At 54.0% G+C, this 19771-nt stretch overlaps 1 protein-coding gene across 18 annotated transcripts in view; it reads left to right on the forward strand.

Moving 5' to 3' along the window:
- Positions 1-19771, forward strand: part of HS1BP3 (HCLS1 binding protein 3) — a 174696-nt gene that overhangs the window by 999 nt on the left and 153926 nt on the right. For 16 of the 18 annotated variants that reach the window (XR_010109216.1, XR_004669733.3, XM_034952673.3 and 13 more), the window contains exons 2-4: positions 4631-4796; positions 8955-9162; positions 11485-11701. Coding sequence is in view for 16 of the 18 variants with exons in the window: in XM_034952673.3 (XP_034808564.2) it covers positions 4631-4796; positions 8955-9162; positions 11485-11701 (591 nt within the window). In the remaining 2 variants the exon portion in view is untranslated. The remainder of the gene's footprint in view (positions 1-4630; positions 4797-8954; positions 9163-11484; positions 11702-19771) is intronic. The other 2 variants (XM_063594655.1, XM_034952675.3) reach the window with 1 other exon arrangement.

The raw sequence follows: 19771 nt of genomic DNA on the forward strand, positions 1-19771 counted from the left end.
CTTCAGGTCTAGAAATGTATGATTCCTTTTGTAAACCTTGATGTCGGAGGCTGCTTGGTCTTTCATGATCAAGTGTGGTTACAGTTGTATCTTCATGGGCGGAAGAGGTTTCCCTATTGCCACTTACATCACCTCCTCTCACCAAGCCTCAGTTTCCTTTTCTGTGAATTGGAGGTTTCAGATTGGCAGGCATGAGCAACGTCAGTAGTATATGCCCCTCAGCCATGTGCAGATGGATGGGGTGTGACTTTGGTGCTGGGTGCTTGGGAAGGGGTGGGTGGCTTCCCTCCCTGCCCCGCTGCACAGCCTGGACGTGGCTTGTTAACAGATGTGGGGGCGCTGGCGGTGGTAAGGCCACATGAGTCAGGCTCATTTCTTGCTGAGGGCACCAGCACACCCAAGGATCTTGCCTGCAGGGTGAGTCCAAACGCCTTAGCCCAGCAGCAAGGCCGGCCCTTCCCAGTCGCACCCCAGCTCCTCTTTCCAGCCGGATCTCCTCCCACATGTCATTGCCACATGCACTCAAGCTTGAATTCAGCCAGAAGGTGTTTATCGAGAGCCTTCTCTGTACCGGGTACTGGCCCTAGTTCTAGGAGACAAACAAGTCCCTCTCGTAGAGCTTTAATGAGGGCCCAGGCCCAGTGGGCAAATCTACTACATGTCAGGGATGATACATGCTATGAAGGAAAACAAAACAGTGGGGGCGATAGAGTGGTAGGAGGCACGTATGCTATTTTCTATGGTGTGGTCAAGAGGCGTCTTTCTGATGGAGTGGCCCCTGGGCAGATCCTGGACAAGCTCCATGAGGGAGAGAGCCATGAAAAAGAAATCTTGGAAAAGTGTGTACTGGGAGGACAGGACAGCAGGAGCCAGGGTCCCGAGGCTGGTATGCTGGAGTGGAGTGAGCCCAGGGAGAGTGTTAGGTGATGCGGTGAAGAGGCAAGCTTGGGAGTGAGGGATGATCAGGAAAGGCCGAGAAGGCTGTGGAGGGGCCATCAGATTTAATTTCAAGTGCAATAGGACCCAACTTCTGGTTTATAGAGATCCTTTGGCTGCTATGCTGAGCATGGGCAGTGGCCCAGCTGAGCATTCCGGACAGGCTTGTAGGATTCCACGTAGAGCCGGTGGTGGCTTGGCCCGGGGTGATGGCGGCCGTGAGGGTGAGAAATGTTTGGGTTCTCGATATATTTTGAAGATTGAGCTTTCAGGTTTGCTGATGCTTGGATATGGGGTGTGAGAACAAGAAGAGAAGTTAAGACTAACGGCAAGTCTCTCAGCCTAAGATGCTGGAAGAATGAGGCTGCCCTTTAGCAGGCTTGGGGAGAGGTAGGAGCAGCATTTGTGTAGACAGGTGAGTTTTGAGAAGCTTGTTGACAGCCCAGTGGGGATGTCAGGCAGCTGGAAGGAGGCTGGCTGTGAGGGGAGAGTGAGCTAAAGATGGGAGTTGGGGAGCCATTGGCTCGGAAATGGTATTTAAAGCCTGGAGCCTGGATGAGATCACCTGGGGAGGGGTACAGTGAGAGGAAGAAGGAGGGTGCTCTGGATGCTATCAAGGGGAACCATCCAAAGCAGTTCCTCTCCTCCTGTTTGAGCAAGAGTGGCCAGGGTGGGCAGAGAAGAACCAAGAGTGAGGGGGTGCTCCAGCCACCAGTGAAGGCAGAGCTTGAAGGAGGGGAGTGGCTGACTGTGCCCACTGCTGCTGACAAGTCAGACCAGAGGAGAAATGAGGATTCACCTTTGGATTTAACCACACGGAGGTCGCAGGTGACCTGGGCGTGGGCAGTTTGTTGCATGATGAGGACCAAAGTCTGGCTGGAAAGGGTTCAAGATCAAACAGGAGGAGAGGAACCCATGAATATGGGGCCCTCTGTTGAGGAGTGCTGGAGGGAAACGGAGCAAGGGGAATGTCGGGTCAAAGCACAGCTTTTGTTACATGAGTGGTCAGAGCATGGTTGCATGCTAATAAGCGTGGGCCAGTAAGGAAGGAAAATCGATGGTGCGAAAAAGAGGGGTGAGCTGCAGCAGCTATGTCCTTCAGTAGGTGGGAGGGCCTCGGAGCCGCTGCCCTGATAGAAGGTTGGCCTTAGGAGCAGCCAGCCAGTTTGTCTACAGTCCCAGGAGAGGGCAGCTATCAGGGAGCAGCTGCAGGCTGATGGGCAGATGTGACAGCGAAGCCCAGGATGCTCTCCGATGGTCTCTGGAGCAGTACCCAGCAGTGTCCACATCACTTGGGAATTTACTAGAGATGGTGAGGGCACACCCCGGGCCTGCAGAACCAGAATCTGCATATTAACAGGATCCCCAGGGGGTTGCACGCACATTACCGTTGGAGAAGCTTGGTCTAGGGCACATCCTGCCCACCACACCCCCATTTGTTTATGTACTCTCCGTAGCAGCTGCAGCAGAGATCAGATACCCTACACAGCCTGAAATATTTGCTATCTGACCCTGTAGAGAAAGTTTTCCTATGGGTTCAGGGAAGTGGGAGGGTGATGGAGTAGGCCCAGGTGCATCAGACTCGCCGGAGGGCTTACTAAGAAAACAAGATGGCTGGCCACCCTAGGCCCGAACATGCCTTTCTTACAAGTTCCCAGGCGATGCTGATCCTGATCCAGGGACCACACTTTGAGAACCCCACATCTAGGGCAAGGTAGGGTTGCCAAGCCTGGTGTGGTGCTGTGCCTTCAAGTCTGCAGCCATGAATTTCAATGGGATCAGGCTGCATGTTTACACCATGTCTGTCCCCAGTCACGTTGAGCCACTTGGGCACAGGGTGAAGGAAGCAGAGAACTGGAGAAGTGGGCTTTGACCAGGCCAGCTCAGCTCTGGGTAAGAAGTCAGGGGAGCTGGGCATAAGGCAGAGGGATTCCAGCAATGGAATGGGACCCTGGAAAAGGGGTGGGGTTATGGATTGTGGGTTCTGGCGTGGTCAGAGAACCATTGGATGTGGGGTGCTGTGAGGGAGCTGGATCGTGGGAGGTGCCCATCTGGGTCTGCTCCATCCCTTTCCCACCCCTGAGAGGACCTCCCCGCAGCTCAGGCACTGCCCTTCTTGTCACTTTCACCCCCCTGTGCCTCGTTTTCATCATGATCCTAAAGAAATGATGCCTGGCTTCTTTCTCATGCCTGCCCCATAAGAGGCCACCTGGGCTCTGGAGCAGCTGCCTGGGATTGAACGCAGCTCCACCTCATGCCGGGTGAGACCTGGGCAGGCACTTTCCCTTTAGGGGTCTGTTTCCCTGTATTTTAAGTGGGTCTGGGTAGCAGAGCTCCTTCGCAGGGCTGCAGGAGGCGGAAGTGACTTCACACAGGTGCATCCCTAGAGCCCAGCGCGTCTCCCCTCAGCATCCAGCCTCACCTTCCTCCTCCACACTGGTGGCAGTGACACCGTGGGTGACACCAGGCCGCGCGTGCACACTGCGTGAACTCGGTGCCGTTGGCAGAGGGCTGGCTGTGCGTGTGCACCTCCCAGTGCCCATTCGGCCCTTGCTGCACTTTTCACCACCTGAAGGCAGGTTGCCTGGGGTGCCCTACGCCGCGGGAGGATATTCCTTGTGTGTACAGCACACAGTCATTGGGTGTCACACATGGCATAGGAGGCGCATCACTGTAGGCCTCACCAGTTGGTGAGAGCAGCGTTGTGCTGGTGACAGCGTGGCCTAGCGTGGGATGTGAGGGGTCCGTGTGGGAGGAGTGCTGGGGCAGGGGGATTTGATGGATTGGGGTATAATTCCAGAGAGGGAAGGGCCTTGCCCCAGACACAAGTTAAGCTCCAGAAGCTCCTCCCGTGTTTTCAGGGTCCTGCCCGGCACACAGGAGGTCTCACCTTGATGGTCAGAGCTGCTCAGAGGGTGCCCCACATGTCCTGCGAGAGGTGTTTGCGTGAGGGATGTTAGTCTGCACAGGTCTGTGTCTCACCTTACGTAGGATGAGGGATGTATTTAATAACTTTTTCCACTTCAAGAAAAACATCTCATCACTTCTTTGCTCATCATACAATTCATTATATTCGAATTGCATTTTACAAGTCTCCAAGAGCGGTGATGTTTTGCCGATGCATCCTCTCCACACCTCGAGGGGCAGCATCGACTGCCCAGATGAGGGACGGGCCTATCAGTGCCTCTCTGGGCCACAGTGGGTCACAAGGGTCCTGCCTCCAGTGCTCATCCTGTGTCCCCCCCAGGGTGCCTGTAGCAGCCCTCCTGCCCATTAGCCAAAGAGAGGTGCCTGTCTCCAGCTGGGATTTCAATCCCATGTTGTCCCTGCAGCCCCAGGCATGTTCCTTGGTCTGAGTAGAGGCCCTAGGATGCTGCTCCCACCCATTCTGCACAGAGTTTGTGTTGATCCCTTTCAACAAGCCCCATCCTTTCCTGTTTTCCTGCAGGGAGCAGACCTTTGTCCCTGAGCAACCCAAAGGCAGGACCAGGCCCGAGGCCTCGAGGCCTGGGAAGCCAGGCTTATGAGGGCTGGTGTGGCGGGATGAGTGGCCTGGAGCAGTGACCACTGAGGACAGCCAGCAGAGTCACCTGGCACCCAGGCCTGCCAGGCACCCGGAGGCCCTGCCTGCACTTTGCTCGGGAAGCCTACTGCCTTGACCCTGAACCCCACCTGCCTTCTTTTCCTCTGGCAGGCGACTTCAGAATGCCCACACTGGCCTCGACCTGACTGTGCCCCAGCACCAGGAGGTACGGGGCAAGATGATGTCTGGACACGTGGAGTACCAGATCCTGGTGGTGACCCGTCTGGCTGCGTTCAAGTCGGCCAAGCACAGGCCCGAGGATGTCGTCCAGTTCTTGGTGAGCCGGAGGCTCTGGCCAGGATGTTTCGAGAGTGCCCGGGGTCCGGGCGGGCAGACACATCTGCCCACCAGGGTTCAGGTAGCATCCAGAGCAGGTGCTTCTCTGTCTGTTGCTTGCTCAGGGCCTGGAGTACCAGACCATGCTAGACAGAAGGGACACAGGGTGAATCAGACGCTCTCAGTCCGTGGAGAGGCAGACCTCTAAAGAGACAGATACAGATGGGGACAGGAGCACCTGGGGGGCTCTGGGGGTATAGAGAAGGGGCACCTAACTGACCCTGGGGAAACTTCTTGGAAGAGGCGGTGGCTGAGCTGTGTTTTGAGGAACAGATGGGGCTCAGCAGGAGAGGTGAGAAGGGTGTCCCGGGCAGACAACACATCCTAAGCAAAGGCACGGAGGTTGGAAATAGGACATTGAGTGGGAACTCTGCACAGTTGAGTGTGGTCCTGGGAGGAAGTGGGGAAGATGAAGGTGAGTGACAGGCAGGATCCAGATTGTGGAGAGTCTGCGGGAGCCTGGACTTAACCTGCAGCCAAGGAGAGTTTTAAGCAGGGGAGTGACGTGGACCCTTTTGCCTTTAACCAGCCAATCTGCTGAGAGCATGGAGTTGGATTGGAAGGAACAAAACAGGTGTCAGGGAGCCCAGATACATGGCCAATATGGTCATTCCCAAATCAAGGTCTTGGAGCAGGCCAGTTGCACTTGGTATGGAAGGGAAAGGGAGAGTTGAAAATGTTTACGGGGTAACATGCACCGCATTTGCTGACTGTTTCCACCAACTGAAATAAAGAATATGATGGAGGAGCAGATCTAGGGGGCATGTGGAGTGTGAAGTGTCTGCCCTGTGGACGGACACATGAGGCTGGAGCTCGGGACGAGCTCAGGCCTGAGATGTAGGCTTGGGAGTCATCAACTTGGAGGTGATATTAAAAATCTGGGAGTGGATCAAGTTGCCCAGAGAACAGATGTGGAAGGCAGAGGGAAGAGCTGAGGAGGAAATCCTGAGGATGCCAGGGGTTCAGGGACTCTTGGGGAGAAGGAGGAGTCTGCAGTTGAGGCAGAGAGGAGAGAACTGGGTGGGTATCTATGGAGTCACAGGAGCTAAGGGAGGAGAGAATTTCAAGAGGGTTGAGATCACACACTCATTGGCTTATTATTTACCATTTGGCCTCTTGTGAAAAGGACCTGCAGCTGGAGACCAAGAGACACAGGTCCAGGATTATTAGGACAAAGGTGAAATGAACTAGACCCCGAAGTACAGCAGGGAGTGACACGGGGCTAGCTTGGAGTCTCCTGGCAACCAAGATAAAAAGGGAAATGATGAGTTGCATCTTTCTGGTGACCTGTTGAAAGAGACACTAAATTTTAAGAGAAATTTACAGCACAATTGTTTCCTTTTTTTAAGAGATAGGATCTCCCTCTGTTCCCCAGACTGGAGTGCAGTAGTGTGATCATAGCTCACTGAAGCCTGGAACTCCTGGGCTCAAGCAATCCTCCTGCCTCAGCCTCCTAAGTATCTAGGACTACAGGCACACACCACCATGCCCAGCTTTTTGTTTTTTAATTTTTTTGGTAGACATAGTGTCTTGTTATGTTGTCCAGGCTGGTCTCAAACTCCTCAAGCTGGGCTTAAGCAATCCTCCTGCGTCAGCCTCCCAAAGTACTGGGATTACAGGCGTGAACCCCCACGCCCAGCCACACAATTTTAAGAGACATTCAACAACGTCATGAGAAGCGTCTAGAATAGCAATGCTGTTTTTCATTTGATTGCTTCTGTGGCCGACTCTTGGTGAGAAGCAACATGTGATGTCAGGGGTGATTCTGGGCCTGCATTGCTCTGAGAGTGAATCTGCTTCACAGGGCGCTTTGCAGCTCCTGGTAATTTGACTTGATCCAGGTTGGAGCTCAATGCACCCACATTTTCAGAGACAGGAGCAGAAGAGGAGAGTATTTGAGCTTGATGTTGCGGGGCATGAAGGAGGGAGCATTCTGGGAAGCTTGGGCTTCAGCCGCCCAGCCCACTTGGTTCTGTGCAGAGGGCCGGCCTTACATGCAAGGTGTACATGAGGGTGTTTTAACACCTCCATGAATCACACTAGTGCCACTTTTTCCTAGCCAGTGACGCCCACTCCCTGTGGAGTGTGTGCGTGCAGGGGCTTGTCAGACATTTGAAAGTACTTGCGAGGGCAAAGAACTCCTTTACTCCCCATGGGATCTCAGGATGGAGCCTAAAGTTACATACCTCCAAGCCTGAAGTCTCTTTGATGTTTCATGATTTAACTCAAAGAATTAATGAGCATTTTGTATCTACTTAAAAGGGCATATGTGTTTTAATATAAACGTGTACTGATTTGCTTACCATGGAGTAAAACAGCCCCAGGAGGGGGCACTGCAGTGGAGGTTGTGCAGGCTCTTGGATGTGCTAGCAGTGCAGACACCCACAAGCTTACTAACGTTACAGGGCTATCTGCCCCGTGCTCAGCAGTGCCTGGCACACGGGGGCACCAGATAAATGTGAGTTCTCAACCTTGAGCTTCCTCTGCTCAGGGTCTCTTACTTGGCCTCCTCTTGTTGCTGGTACAGATGCCCACCCAAGAAGCCCTGCCTGAACCCCTGATGGACGTGGGCCCTGGGTGCGGTGGGAGCCCAGGCCTACAGCTCCGGGGTACTCACGATGCCAGTGCCCTGGAGATGGAGGTTCCCCGAGCCTGGAATTGCTGGGTCTGTGGTCTGAGCCTGAGTGGAGCAGTTGGGCCAGCAGGGGGCGCCCGGCCCCCACCGTGGCCTGCTCTGCAGGCCAGGCTGGAGTCACAGCTGCTGTCGGAGCCTGTGTTAGCAATCGCTCTGGGAAGGGGTCCGTGTGCCTTTCCCTGAGGGCTGTTTTCAGGAAAGTTTGGAGCCAGGCTCTTGTGCTGACAACTGCAAGCAGCACCTGTCCCAGGTGACTCCCCACTGGAGGTTCTGAAATCCCCCCCAGCTGCCTCCTGGTATCTTGACCCTTCGCAGGCTGGGCATTCTGGGTGGTGTTGCTGGAGCCAAGGATGTGTGTTCCAGACACACCCTGCACCAAGGGATCTCCCCGAGCCCGAGGGCATCAGATGCCCGCAGCCCCTGCACGCCAGCACTCCAGGCACACCGTGGGCACAGTCCGGGCCTGGGAGCATAAGAGTGAGTGACCCACACTTCAGTCGGGGGAGATAGTCCCAGTCTATGGGGAAAGCACAGAGGAGCGAGGAGTGAGGGTAGGTGCCAGGATGATGGTGTGTGCATACAGCAGGTGATAGAGGAGCTAGGAGTGAGGGTAGGTGCCAGGCCAATGGTGTGTGTATACAGCAGGTGACTTCGCTGAGCACCCACATGGTTACAGACACGGTGATGGCACTGAAACCACTGTGAGACTGAGAGCCTGCTGGGATGTCTCTGTACAGAGTGAACATGCAGCAAGAGCTCCGTGAGTGAAGGGGTGAAGGCTTAGCTGCCCAGGAGCTGTGGGGAGAGGCCAAGGAGGCAGCGGGAGTCAGCCGCTGGCCCCACGGGAAGCTGAGTGCTGCCCTCTCTGAGTCAGATGGCGCTCAAGGCTGCCTTCTGATGACAGCAAGAGTCCTGGCCTGCTTCACTCGGGTGCCTGCGTGCAGAGAGGTCCTGCCTGACGCAGGGCAGAGAACAAGCCTTGGAAATATCTGTCTCCACTGCTTGCATGGGCTGGCCCGCCGAAGGCCACACTGGTTCACGGGAGAATGAGGTTGGTGCTGAGAACAGATGATTCACGGTGTTGCAGGAAGATGACCTGCCAGCCGGTGAGATCACCCTCCTGATATGCAGAAAGCTGGGAATGAACACAGTGGCCCTGATCACGTGCAGGCTGGGCAGGGGTCCCTGTATCAAATCTTGTTACCTGGATCTGTGACAGCGTCCAGAATGGCACCGTTATTGCATCTTTCCTCTGGGCCACTAAGATGTTTTTATTGAATCTGCTATCGGCCAGGCGTGTTAAGGACTGGAGCCTGAGGCTGGGAGACAGGCGGAGGGGCAGCAGATGGGCGTACCTGGCACACTTCCTTTGGCTGCTGGGCCTTGGGAACCCCTGGTCGGGGTGAGAAAGGAGCACTGCCTGCCACTCTTCACTCAGGAAACCACATGCTCCTCTCATTCCAGGTCTCCAAAAAGTACAGCGAGATTGAGGAGTTTTACCAGAAACTGAGCAGTCGTTATGCAGCAGCCAGCCTCCCCCTACTCCCCAGGAAGGTCCTGTTTGTTGGGGAGTCTGACATCCGGGAGAGGAGAGCCGTGTTCAATGAGATCCTGCGCTGTGTCTCCAAGGATGCCGAGTTGGCAGGCAGCCCAGAGCTGCTAGAGTTCTTAGGTACCCAAGGCTCTGCCCCATGTCCCTCAGGTCTCCCCAGCCCAGAACTAGGCCCCGCTGCCATGCCCCGGTGGGAGCATGTCCACAGCTGCCTCTGCAGCCTGGAGGCTTCAGCCAGGCTGGTGAGGCAGGTGGCCTCGCTGACATCCTTGGCTGGATGGTGGGCAGAAGGAGGCCTACCCTTGAGGGACTGAACGTCTGGCTGTCAGGTGGGGGCTCACACAGCAGGCATTCTCCATAGTGTGACCCCATCCGTGGCCTTCCTGGCCAGCCCCATTCCTAGAGCTTGCCCGACACCCCCGGACCAACCATGCACCACATACAACCCCCTGACACACACCCCACACTCCCCTCTGCCTCCTCCAACCAGCCCTAGGGACCTGCAGTATCCCGGGAAAGCTGTGTTCTCACAGCCTGGCTGGTGACCTGCCCCTGGGGACATGTGCCTCTCACCTGTGCCCCCACAGAGAGGGTCTTGGGGACAGCTCTGGGCTGAGGAATTGATCCAGCACCCCTGCCCCCAGTGGTGGAGACGTCAAGCCCTTCCCATGGGTGTCCCGGCCCTGTCTTCTCTCCTCAGTTTTCTCATCTGTAAGGTGGGAGTAGCCTGGCTGATAGGCCGTTATGAGAATTTACAGAGCTAACACATGCAAAGTGCTTAGAACAGAGACAACCACACAGTAAATAGTGGCTACAATTTTACCCCACTCCTCGGTTAGTCCTGTCAACCCAGAACCCCCGTGGGGCAGGCCCTGGTCTCACAGATGCCCCCAGGGCAGGGCAGGTTCTCACCACTGCTGGTGCCGGACTCCCACCCCTTCTCCCCTCTTTACATCCGTCTGCTTAACTCTTTCCCAGCTACTGTGGATCTCCTAGTTCCACAAGACAGAAGGGAAGTTTTCAAAAGAAAGTTGACTGTAAATAAAACAAATTATTTAAAGTGAAAGGTGGGGAAGAGAAGCAAAACTGGTGAATGCACAGGCCTAGGACTGGACAAGCTGCACAGCCCAGGTGTCCTGTGGCCATGTTGGGCCCCTCACATGGGTCTGGGTTCTCTTCTGCCCTTGTTGTTCCAAGGTCACAACCCTTCCTTCCTTGCCTGTCTCTGGGGCTGGGTAGACTGTGCCAAGAGGTTCCAGCTCAGCCATCCCTGGAAGAGATGCTCAGGATATCCCAGCCCCTCTCTGGTGGAGAGGCAGGATAGAAACACAAGCTGCTCTATGCCTCACTTTGCTCATCTGCAAGATGGATGTACAGTAGGGATCTCTCTCATAGGGCTTTTGTGATGTTTAAATGTAAGAGGCTTATGACATGAAATTGAAGGTTTGGGAGATTTTGAATGGCTTTTCACATTTGTCCAAGTAAAATAACAGAGCATCACATAATACAATATCGTCATTATCACTCAGTGCGTCCTGTATGCCAGACACTCTCTAAGTTCTTTACCTACAAGGTGATTTTATTAAAAGTCAGTTGTTTTAAACTACCCAGTAAGCACTTGGATAGAGATGAACAAATAGTCTGAGCCCACGCTTCTCAAACTATCTGTGGCAAGGGCTAGCTCTTTTATTCCCAGCCTGTCACAGATGGATACTTTCACAAATACAAAAGCACACTCGGGTATTGTGATGATGGCAGCATGCTATGAAGTTTCTGGATGCTTGCTCTCCCTTTCTCTACTTACCTCATTGTGGTCACACAGGAGGCGTTCTCTGTCTGAAGACCACACTTTAAGAAGTGCTCATCTAAGCCAGTTTGTAATGGAGTGATTACCGTTTGTTCTGGAATCTTCCACATGCTTACCCTGGGCACCGATCCAGTCCACAGTCCAGGTGCCCAGACTCTCGGGGCAGGTCTCTGTCTGCAGAGTTCCTTGCTGTGCCTCCAACCGTAAATGGTTCTGGCTGTACTGGTTCTTTTTGAATCACCCTGTGCCCTGGCTGGTGTATCCCACCGCTCACCCGGGAGGAGGGTGCGGCCATCCCTGCGGCGCACACAGGCTCTGGGCCTTGGGTTCAGGAACCGCTGCCCCTGTCTTGCTCTGAAGCTCCTACTTGTGACCACTCCACTCCAGGCTTCCTTGGTGCCCGTCAGCCCTTGGGGGGCTGCAGCAGGCACTTGGCTGCCCCCGAAACGGAGGTCACCTTCCATCCACCCAGACTCGCCATCCTGCTCAGGTCCCAGGAGGGACGAGTTTGGTCCCAGGAGGCTGCAGGAAGCCCTCGGCCTCAGATCCTGGCATGGGAGGGTGCAGTGTGGCAAGATGCCTCCCCTGGCTCTGGGGTGGTTACCAAGTCCATTCTTTTCTGTCTTCCTCCACAGGTACCAGATCCCCAGGGGCTGCAGGGCTCACCAGCAGAGATTCCTCTGTCCTGGATGGCACAGACAGTCAGACAGGGAATGATGAAGAGGCTTTCGACTTTTTTGAGCAGCAAGACCAAGTGGCGGAAGAGGGTCCGCCCATCCAGAGCCCGAAGGGCGAGGATGCTGAGGAATCCTTGGAGGAGGAGGAGGCGCTGGACCCTCTGGGCATTATGCGGTTGGTCTCCCGTTGTTGAGAGGGCCCCTTTGGTGTATTCCAGGCTTTCTGGAGATGACGTCCCCCTTCCCTGGAATCTGAGAAAAGCCCTGAGCTTCCCAGGTCGCCCCCTCGCAGGTATCTGGGCCACGAGGCCTTGGCCTGGTGTGTTGGGGGAAGTAGCTCTCTGCGTGCCCTTGGTGGTGTGCATGTCTCTGGGGCTGGGCTTAGGTGTCGCCTCCCTTCCCGGGTCACAGGATGTCCTCCACTTGTGGCTCTGCACTGAGGCTTGGTAGAGGCCCCTGTGACAGCTCAGTAGTGCAGGCTGCGGACCCGTCCGGCTGGTGTGGGAGGACTGGGTGCTCCTTCCAGCTGTGGGACTTGCAGAGGTGGCTGCGGCTCTCTGGGCTGCATCATCTGCATAGAAGGAGCATTCACCTTGGCCCTGCCTCCACACAGGGCCATTCACCAGCCATACATGTCTGGCCATTTACAATCTCTTTTCTTCGGTTTTCCTCAGTGAAAATGGACTCATGGTCGTATCAACCTCTTAGGGCTCCTGTGACGATGAACTGAGTTATGTAAATTTAGCAATCAGCTATCATCATGGCCCCATCTTTCAATGGAATCAGACCAGGCCAGGAGTGCTGTTCTCCCCGCTCTCTACCACAACGAATGTCTCTTAGCCGTTTACCAAAGCCCTTGGGCGCCAGATGAGTGAGTCCTCTCTTGTAGGTCCTGCCGCAGAAAGGAATTAGAGCCCAGTAAAAATTAGGCAGAAGCAAGTTCAACTTCATCAGCATGTAGAATTCTCTCCTAAAATCACAGCCCACTCTGGAAAGGCCTTCTTCGTGGGGAGGGTTATGGGAGGGTGGGCTGCAGGGTGGCCATGAGACCAGCGTCCAGGGGTGAGGATTTGCACTGGGAAAGGGTACGTGGCGCTCAGGGAGCTGCAGCAGAAACAGGCCTGAGATCTGGGGTCCTGCGGCACCTGGGCACAGCAAGTGCCCTGCAGTCGCTCCTCCTGGCCCTCCGTGGCTGGCCTTGTCCTTGAGTGGGGTCAGCGTCCCTGAGGGAGAGGCAGCCAGAGTAGTGGGTGATGTGGGGACAAGCCTGTAATAGTCACTCCTTATCAGCCTGGCCCAACGCGGCAGGCCTTTCTTGGGCTTTATTTTGGTAAGGGTGAGGCTTTGTTTGAACTCACATTCTCTGTTGTTCTGAGTAACCACACGTAGTGCCAAACCGAGATGGACTTTGGTGGTCTGTGCCAACCTTTGGCTGAAGAACACACTTAGCAGAGCGGCTCCTTTTTTGGGTAGGAAAATATTCTTTGTGGCTGGCAAGTGCTGCCTTGAACTTCCTACTTACTTCATTAGCAGATTGTCAGGGGAGATGTGTCAGCTATCCCGGGACCCCTTGGCGGGGCGGGGGGGGGGGGCCAGCCCCCTCCCCAGCTCTGTACTCTGGGGCCCTCACCCCTGAATCCTGGGAAAGCTAGCACCTAAGAGTAATCCCGCCGGCTTAAGACCCTCACCTGCTGGGGTTTCTTTTTAAGGACCCATGTGACAAGGTGCTGATGAATCAACGTTATCACCTCTGTCAGGAATAATAAGTAAATTTTTTGAGATTTTATGAAATGCTGGGAACTAAGTTAGCATTTGCTTGCATGATCTCATTATATCTGTAAGACAGCATTTCTGAAACTACTTGCTACAACCCATAGTAAAAACTATATGGTACGCCATGACCCAGGACACACATGTATAAACATCCCATAAAACTGAAGCAAAAGTTCCCAGAACTCATACAAAACCTTACTACGTGTATTGTACTGGGATATTTTCTATTCTATTTCAACGTTTGGAAAGGTCATGACTCGCCAAACTGCTTTCAGGATCCACTGTGGGCACAGGTCAAGAAACGGAGCCCTGGAGGCCTGCACTGGCATCAGCCTCTTCTGTGTGGTGGGAAACTCAAGTTCAGGTTCAGGTGGTTCGTCCACATTCCTGCAGCCTGCAGATGGCAGAGCCAGGACCCCACGCCATCTCCAGTCCAGTCTTTATCAGCCTGGGAGGCGGGCTGGGCCCCAGGATTATCCCCCTTTCACAGATGGTAAAATCGAGGAAGGAGTTGAGCAGGATCTTGGCCAGAGCCGTGTGTGTGGCAGAGCCGTGTGTGTTCCAGAGCCGTGTGTGTGGCAGAGCCGTACCTTGAAGTTGGGTTTCCACCTCGGCCTTTCACAGACACCCAGGTGGGCTTGTTGATCTCTCTTGGTGCCACCCACCTGCCCTTTGGTGGGGGACTTTCTGTTCTTCTCGGGAGGCTGTTTGTGCACCCCTCTCCCTCCCGTGCGCTTGGTTCCTGTGCAGATGCAGCGGCACCCGTTTCCCAGCTTGCCCTGCCCCATGTCTGGGCTTAGCTCTGGGCTCTCCTGGAGCAGCCACCATTTCCATGCAACCAGCCTCGGTCCTTCCCCGCCGTGGCCGCGGCGAGGCGCTGCTGCTCTGCTGAAGGGCTGCTCCACGGCAGGGCGGCTGGGAGGGTGGGAGTCGCCAGCACAAAGCCGGAGCCCAGGCCGGCCTGGCTTTTCTTTGTCTTTTAAACCTGGTTTTGATTAGGGGCAAGAGAGCGTTATTACACCATTAGAGAGCAATTAAAGATAGAAAAAGCCCTCACTTAGGCCCGTCCCAACACCACCGCTCTCTCCATCTGCGGGGGCTCTCTTCTGACCCCGTCCCAGCAGCATCCATGCAACCGCAGGCACAATGCACGTGCCTTTTCGTACTCTGCTTTTTCACCCTATGGTCTGTCCCGATTGCTGCTCCATGTCGCCCCTGTTTTGTATTTAAGTTTCTATTTTAGAATGTCACGGTGCTGAGAAAATTGACATTCTACCCTAATAGTTCTGCCTTATGCTGGAAATCCTCTGCGGGAAACCTTTTTCATTGTGACTCAAATAACACACAATTAGTATAGAAAAATTGCAAACACAGATAAAAGTCCTTTCCCTGTGAATTTTTGAATGCACCTTTGAATATTCACATCTTACTGCCAAAATGAGATTGTCTTATGTGTCGTTCTGGAATTTGCTTTTTTCCAGCTTACATGTTCTAGGTCCTTCCAGATCAATAGCTGCACTCTCCCTCCTTCCTCTGCTGGTTTCTCAGCTCGATGGGCTGTAAGTGGCATTACCAGGCCCCTGCTTGTGGGCGTGGTGGGGTTTTCTGTAGGTTTTTGCTATTACAGGCAATAACTTGAGGAACTTCTACATATACAAAGCTTTTATTCTATGGAGCCTTCCCCTATATACGTGCCCCAGAGCAAGGTCCCTGAAGCTGCTTCTGGGGGCTTTGGGGTACCATTCCAGTAAAAGGTTCTCTAAGGGCTGAAGCCCCTCTGTTGGGAGGCCCCTCTGCTTTTCTAAGCCCTGCCCACCCCCGCCCTCAGGGCCCACTCCTCCCACCTCTTCTTTTGCACACAGGGACCCCCTCCTGGCCCTGGGTCCCTGAGGACTCGCAGCGTCCTGTGGGACAGGCTGGCTCCTGTATGAACAAATGCACCTGCCTGCGAGGCTGGTCTTCCCAGACTCCCTGGAAGGGGGAGCCCACACCCGGGTCCCCATGCTGTGGCCTCCGTGGTGAAGCTGGATGTTTCTCTGGAATGCCACGTTTTATGGTTGTTTTTTAATATGGATTTTGCTTCATCTTTCATAAAACAACCACATGTATTTTAGTATAAAAAGAATATCTTACTCTATATTTGGATGAAATCACTTCTCTGGAATGATTCTGTGGTTTTGAATGCTCCTGGCACATTGCCAGGTGCTCCCAGATTTGCTAACCCAAGATTTAGCAGCAAGACAGTCCCCTAAGGTGAGCCGTGGAGGGGAGCTCTGTGGGGACAGCAGGGCCTCAGTCCCACCTCCTGAGGTGCCCTGGAGCTGCTTCCCTGAGGGTGCCTCTTGCTAAATATCCCGACCACTGCGCATGGGCCTGGCACCTCTTTATTCATTCCAGCCTGAGCCTGGGCACCCAGGGCTCCCCTGATGCCACCAGTGCAGCAGAGACCACCTAGGGATTCTGGGCCACTGAAAGCTTGGCAGAGATAGAGATTCCAGGCCCCCCTCAGATCTGGGTAGGGCCCCCAGAATCTGTGTTTTAACAAGCTCTTGAGTTGGTTCTTCCGCAAGCTCCTGTTTGAGAATTCCCAGAAACCAAATTCTGTTAAAGTGTTGGAAATGCCAGAAAGGAAACAGGTGTGGAGAGTGGCAGGTCAGCCGTCACCACAGTCTGCCGCCCACAGGGGGCTGAGGACAGGGCGTGTCCGGAAGGCACTTCCGGTACTGTCTGCTCCCCAGCTCCTCCTGCTCGGGCTAGGCTTTCCCTCGTCTGCTGGCCCACCTGCTGGATGAGTTCTCTGCTGTGCCATCCTGGGGTTCATGTGGGGGCCATGAGCCAGGATGGCTGGGCCCGACCTCACCCTGCACCTGTGCAGCACTTAGCCCTGGCCTGGCTGGGGACCCAAAGCCATAAGGAAAGGAGGAGGCAGGTGCCACAGCCACCCTGCAGCGTCACGCAGGTGGCACTCCACCCAGGCTGTCACAGTGATCACAGCAGCACAGTGTGCATGGCAACTGCATTTCCCCATCCAGATTACTGCCATGGCCGGACGCATTGGCTCACGCCTGTAATACCAGCACTCTGGGCAGCTGAGGTGGGCAGATTACTTGAGATCAGTTCAAGACCAGCCTGGCCAACATGGTGAAACCCTGTCTCTACTAAAAATACAAAAATTAGCTGGGTATGATGGGGCATGCCTGTAATCCCAGCTACTCAGGAGGCTGAGGCAGGAGAATCACTTGAACCTGGGAGGCGGAGGTTGCAGTGAGCTGAGATTGTGCCACTGCACTCCAGCCCGGGCGACTGAGACTCTATCTCAAAAACAAAACAAAACAAAACAAAATCCAAACAAACAAAAAAACAGATTACTGCACAAAGTCCTGCCTGAATGAATGGGCTGTTAGGAACAACAGATGTACCAGTGGTTTCTGCTTTTTAAATTCAGTAGCAAAACCTTTGGCTCAAGAGAAATATCATCCAGAATCCCAGTACATAAAACAGGCTGAAGTAGGATTTCCCCTGGTTGGGACAAGTGGGGACTGGATCTTTGTCCCTCTAGCCTCAGCCCCACTTCCTGGGGTAGCCCCGGGCAGCTTTGCAGAAGGCGAGGGCCCCTTAGAGTATGGTTTGACAGTGAGTGGGGCAGCTGGAAACCCCCAGGATGTGTGGCTACCCCCAGAGCAGGGTTAAAGATGGGCAGTCCCAGGTTCAAATCCCCTTTCTGCCACTCAGTTGGTGGATGCTGAGTGCATTGCTATACTTCTCCAAGCCTGTTTCTTTCTTTGTAGAGTAGGGGTAAAGTAGAGGCCCAGTGGCTGAAAGGATAAAATGAGATGAAGCACTACAGGAAAGTTCCTTTGTAAAATGTTATCACTATTTCAGATTTACTTTGCTCTAAAGAGGTCTTTGTGTATTTAAACAACAGTTGAAATATGAATATAAAAGGCAGCTTTTCCACTTCCTATAGTTGTTATGTAAATATCAGTACCCTGTGATGTACACACTATGACTTTACCTCCCTCCAGGAGCGCTGGTACACCTGTCACCTGTTACAGCTTCCTAGAGCAGGCGATTCTGGAGGTGGGGCAGCCCCTGGCCCTGGAGGAAGGAGCCTGCTTACCTGAATCCTTAGTGGGATTCAGTGGTTGCTTGGTTCCTTGAGAGATAGAAATCCGGGAGGTCACACTTGCCATTTTCCCGCCTCAGGCTCCCCCAGGACCCGTTGTGGCAAGTTCTGGCAAGTAGCAACACTCTTAGGATGACAGAGCCTTTACGCTCTGAGGACTGCAGATCAGATCCAGGCTCTGTTGTTACGACTGAGGAACCTTCCCCGGATCACACAGGAGGGCATGAGAGCAAGAGCTGGGGGTCTCCTGACTGCTGGCCCAGGACTTTTCCCTTTGTCCCCAGTCCATGTCCAACACTTGTGCCAGGGGACTGACTTCTCAGCCCTCACCTGTTCACTCTCGTTTTTTGATGACATGGGTGATGGGCATTCCCCACTGCAAGGACAGCTAGCTGCCTGCTGGTCGTGTCACCATTTGGAGTGGATCAGGGGCATAGGAGCGCCCATGTGAGAACCAGCAATGGTTGTTTACTCAGAGCTTACTGCGACCAGGGAGGTATCGGCCACCATCACCTGCATTTGGCAAAGATGCAAAGAGAGGCAGGGGAGTGGGATACTTTGAAGCAGATGAAAGGGAAGGCTCAGATACGCGCTGATTGGAGGTTATTGGCATGGGGAATCCAGAAGCAGCCAATGAGAAGTGGGGCATCCTTTGTCCTCTGTGAGCAGGAAGTGGGGCATGTTTGGCTTTCTCTGGATGGTCCTACTAAACTGGAAATGGGGAAAAATTTAGGAAAGCTGGCAGTTATTGATTAAATCTTGGCCATTTGGGGCTGACGGCTGCAGAGGCTGTGGTCTGGCTTCCTGGGCAGGTTACTGCAGACTGTGGGTCAGAGTTCCACCCTTACATGTGGCCTGGCCATTGTCCCTTTGTGTATTCAGGCTCTTGGGGGGACTGGGCGCTTGCTGTAGAACGTAGGCTGCAGAGACCTGCAGCTGGGACCCACATGGTTCCCTGGTGGTGCGGGAGCCAGGGTGGGTGAGGGGCAGTCTCTGGCCCCATTGTGGAGAAGGAAAAATGGCATCACCCACAAGCTCAGGTGGGATTGTCACTGAGTCCTGGACCCTCAAGATAGGGCTCAGTGACCAGGAGAGTGGGCTCTGGCTGTTGAGAAACAGGTCCTTGGAATGTGACTCTGGGGACCATAGCAAATGATAAACGTTCATGGTGACCTCCCAGGCTGGCCTCATTTTTTTTTTTTTTTTTTTTTTTTTTGAGACAGGGTCTTACTCTTTTACCTAGGCTGGAGTATAGTGGTGTGTGATCTCAGCTAACTACAGCTTCAACCTCCCAGACTTAACTGATCCTCCCACCTCAGCCTCTCAAATAGCTGGAACTACAGGCACGCACTACCATGCCTGGCTACTTTTGTCTACTTTTTGTAGAGATGAGGTTTCACTATGTTGCCCAGGGTGGTCTTGAACTCCTGGACTCAAGTGATCCTCCTGCCTCGCCTTCCCAAAGTGCTGGGATTACAGGCATGAGCCACTGTGCCTGGCCTGGCCCCATTTGCTTTTTAAGGCCCAGAGTGAAGTCTGCTGAGTAGAAAGCATAAGTGAGCCTAGACATCACCAGGCAGCTCCCGGGACCCCAGACCTCTGCCACGGCCCTGCGCTGACTTGCATCCGGGACCCACTTGGCAGCTTGTGAAGCATTTCTGTGTCATTTGCCTCCTTCTTCCCTTTGACCTCCAGTAAGGAAACATGGTTGGGGAAGTTGAGTGACTGGTCGAGATCCTATACAAGTTCTCCTACATCCCCCTCTGCTGCTCCTGTCTCAGCAAAGGCCAGAATCACCCCAGGCCCCACTGGAGGTGGCCAACAATTCCCACAGACCCTCCCTCCATGCACCTGCTGCCCAGCTATTGGGCACTTTCACTATGCCAGGCTCTGCACACCTTGGCATTTTCATGGGCTCTTCTCTCTGCCCGGAGCACAGCTTTTGTGACTCTGCTCGTTTTTCCATCCTGGCCTTCTCTGAAGCCCCTGTCCAATGAGACTGGCTTGGACTCCCAGGGTTAGTGCCTGTCCTCAGGTGATTCTCACTGTTGTGATTGCTTCTCCAAGGAAGCCCATTGCTGTTGCAAATAACATTGTCCTGGTGTGAATTTCAGAAGTCCATTTATTGTACTCTGAGAATTTTCTCATTGAAAAAATAAAACCAGCCAGGCACAGTGGCTGTTGCCTATAATCCCAGGACTTTGAGAGGCCAAGACGGGAAGACCACTTGAGCCCAGGAGCTTGAGATCAGCCTGGGCAACATAGCGAGACTCCATCTCGACAAAAAAATTATTTTTTAATTAGCCACGTGTTATGGTGTGTGCCTGTGTCCCAATTACTAGGGTG

The sequence above is a fragment of the Pan paniscus genome, chromosome 12, assembly GCF_029289425.2.
Source record: "Pan paniscus chromosome 12, NHGRI_mPanPan1-v2.0_pri, whole genome shotgun sequence".
Lineage (NCBI taxonomy): Eukaryota > Metazoa > Chordata > Mammalia > Primates > Hominidae > Pan > Pan paniscus.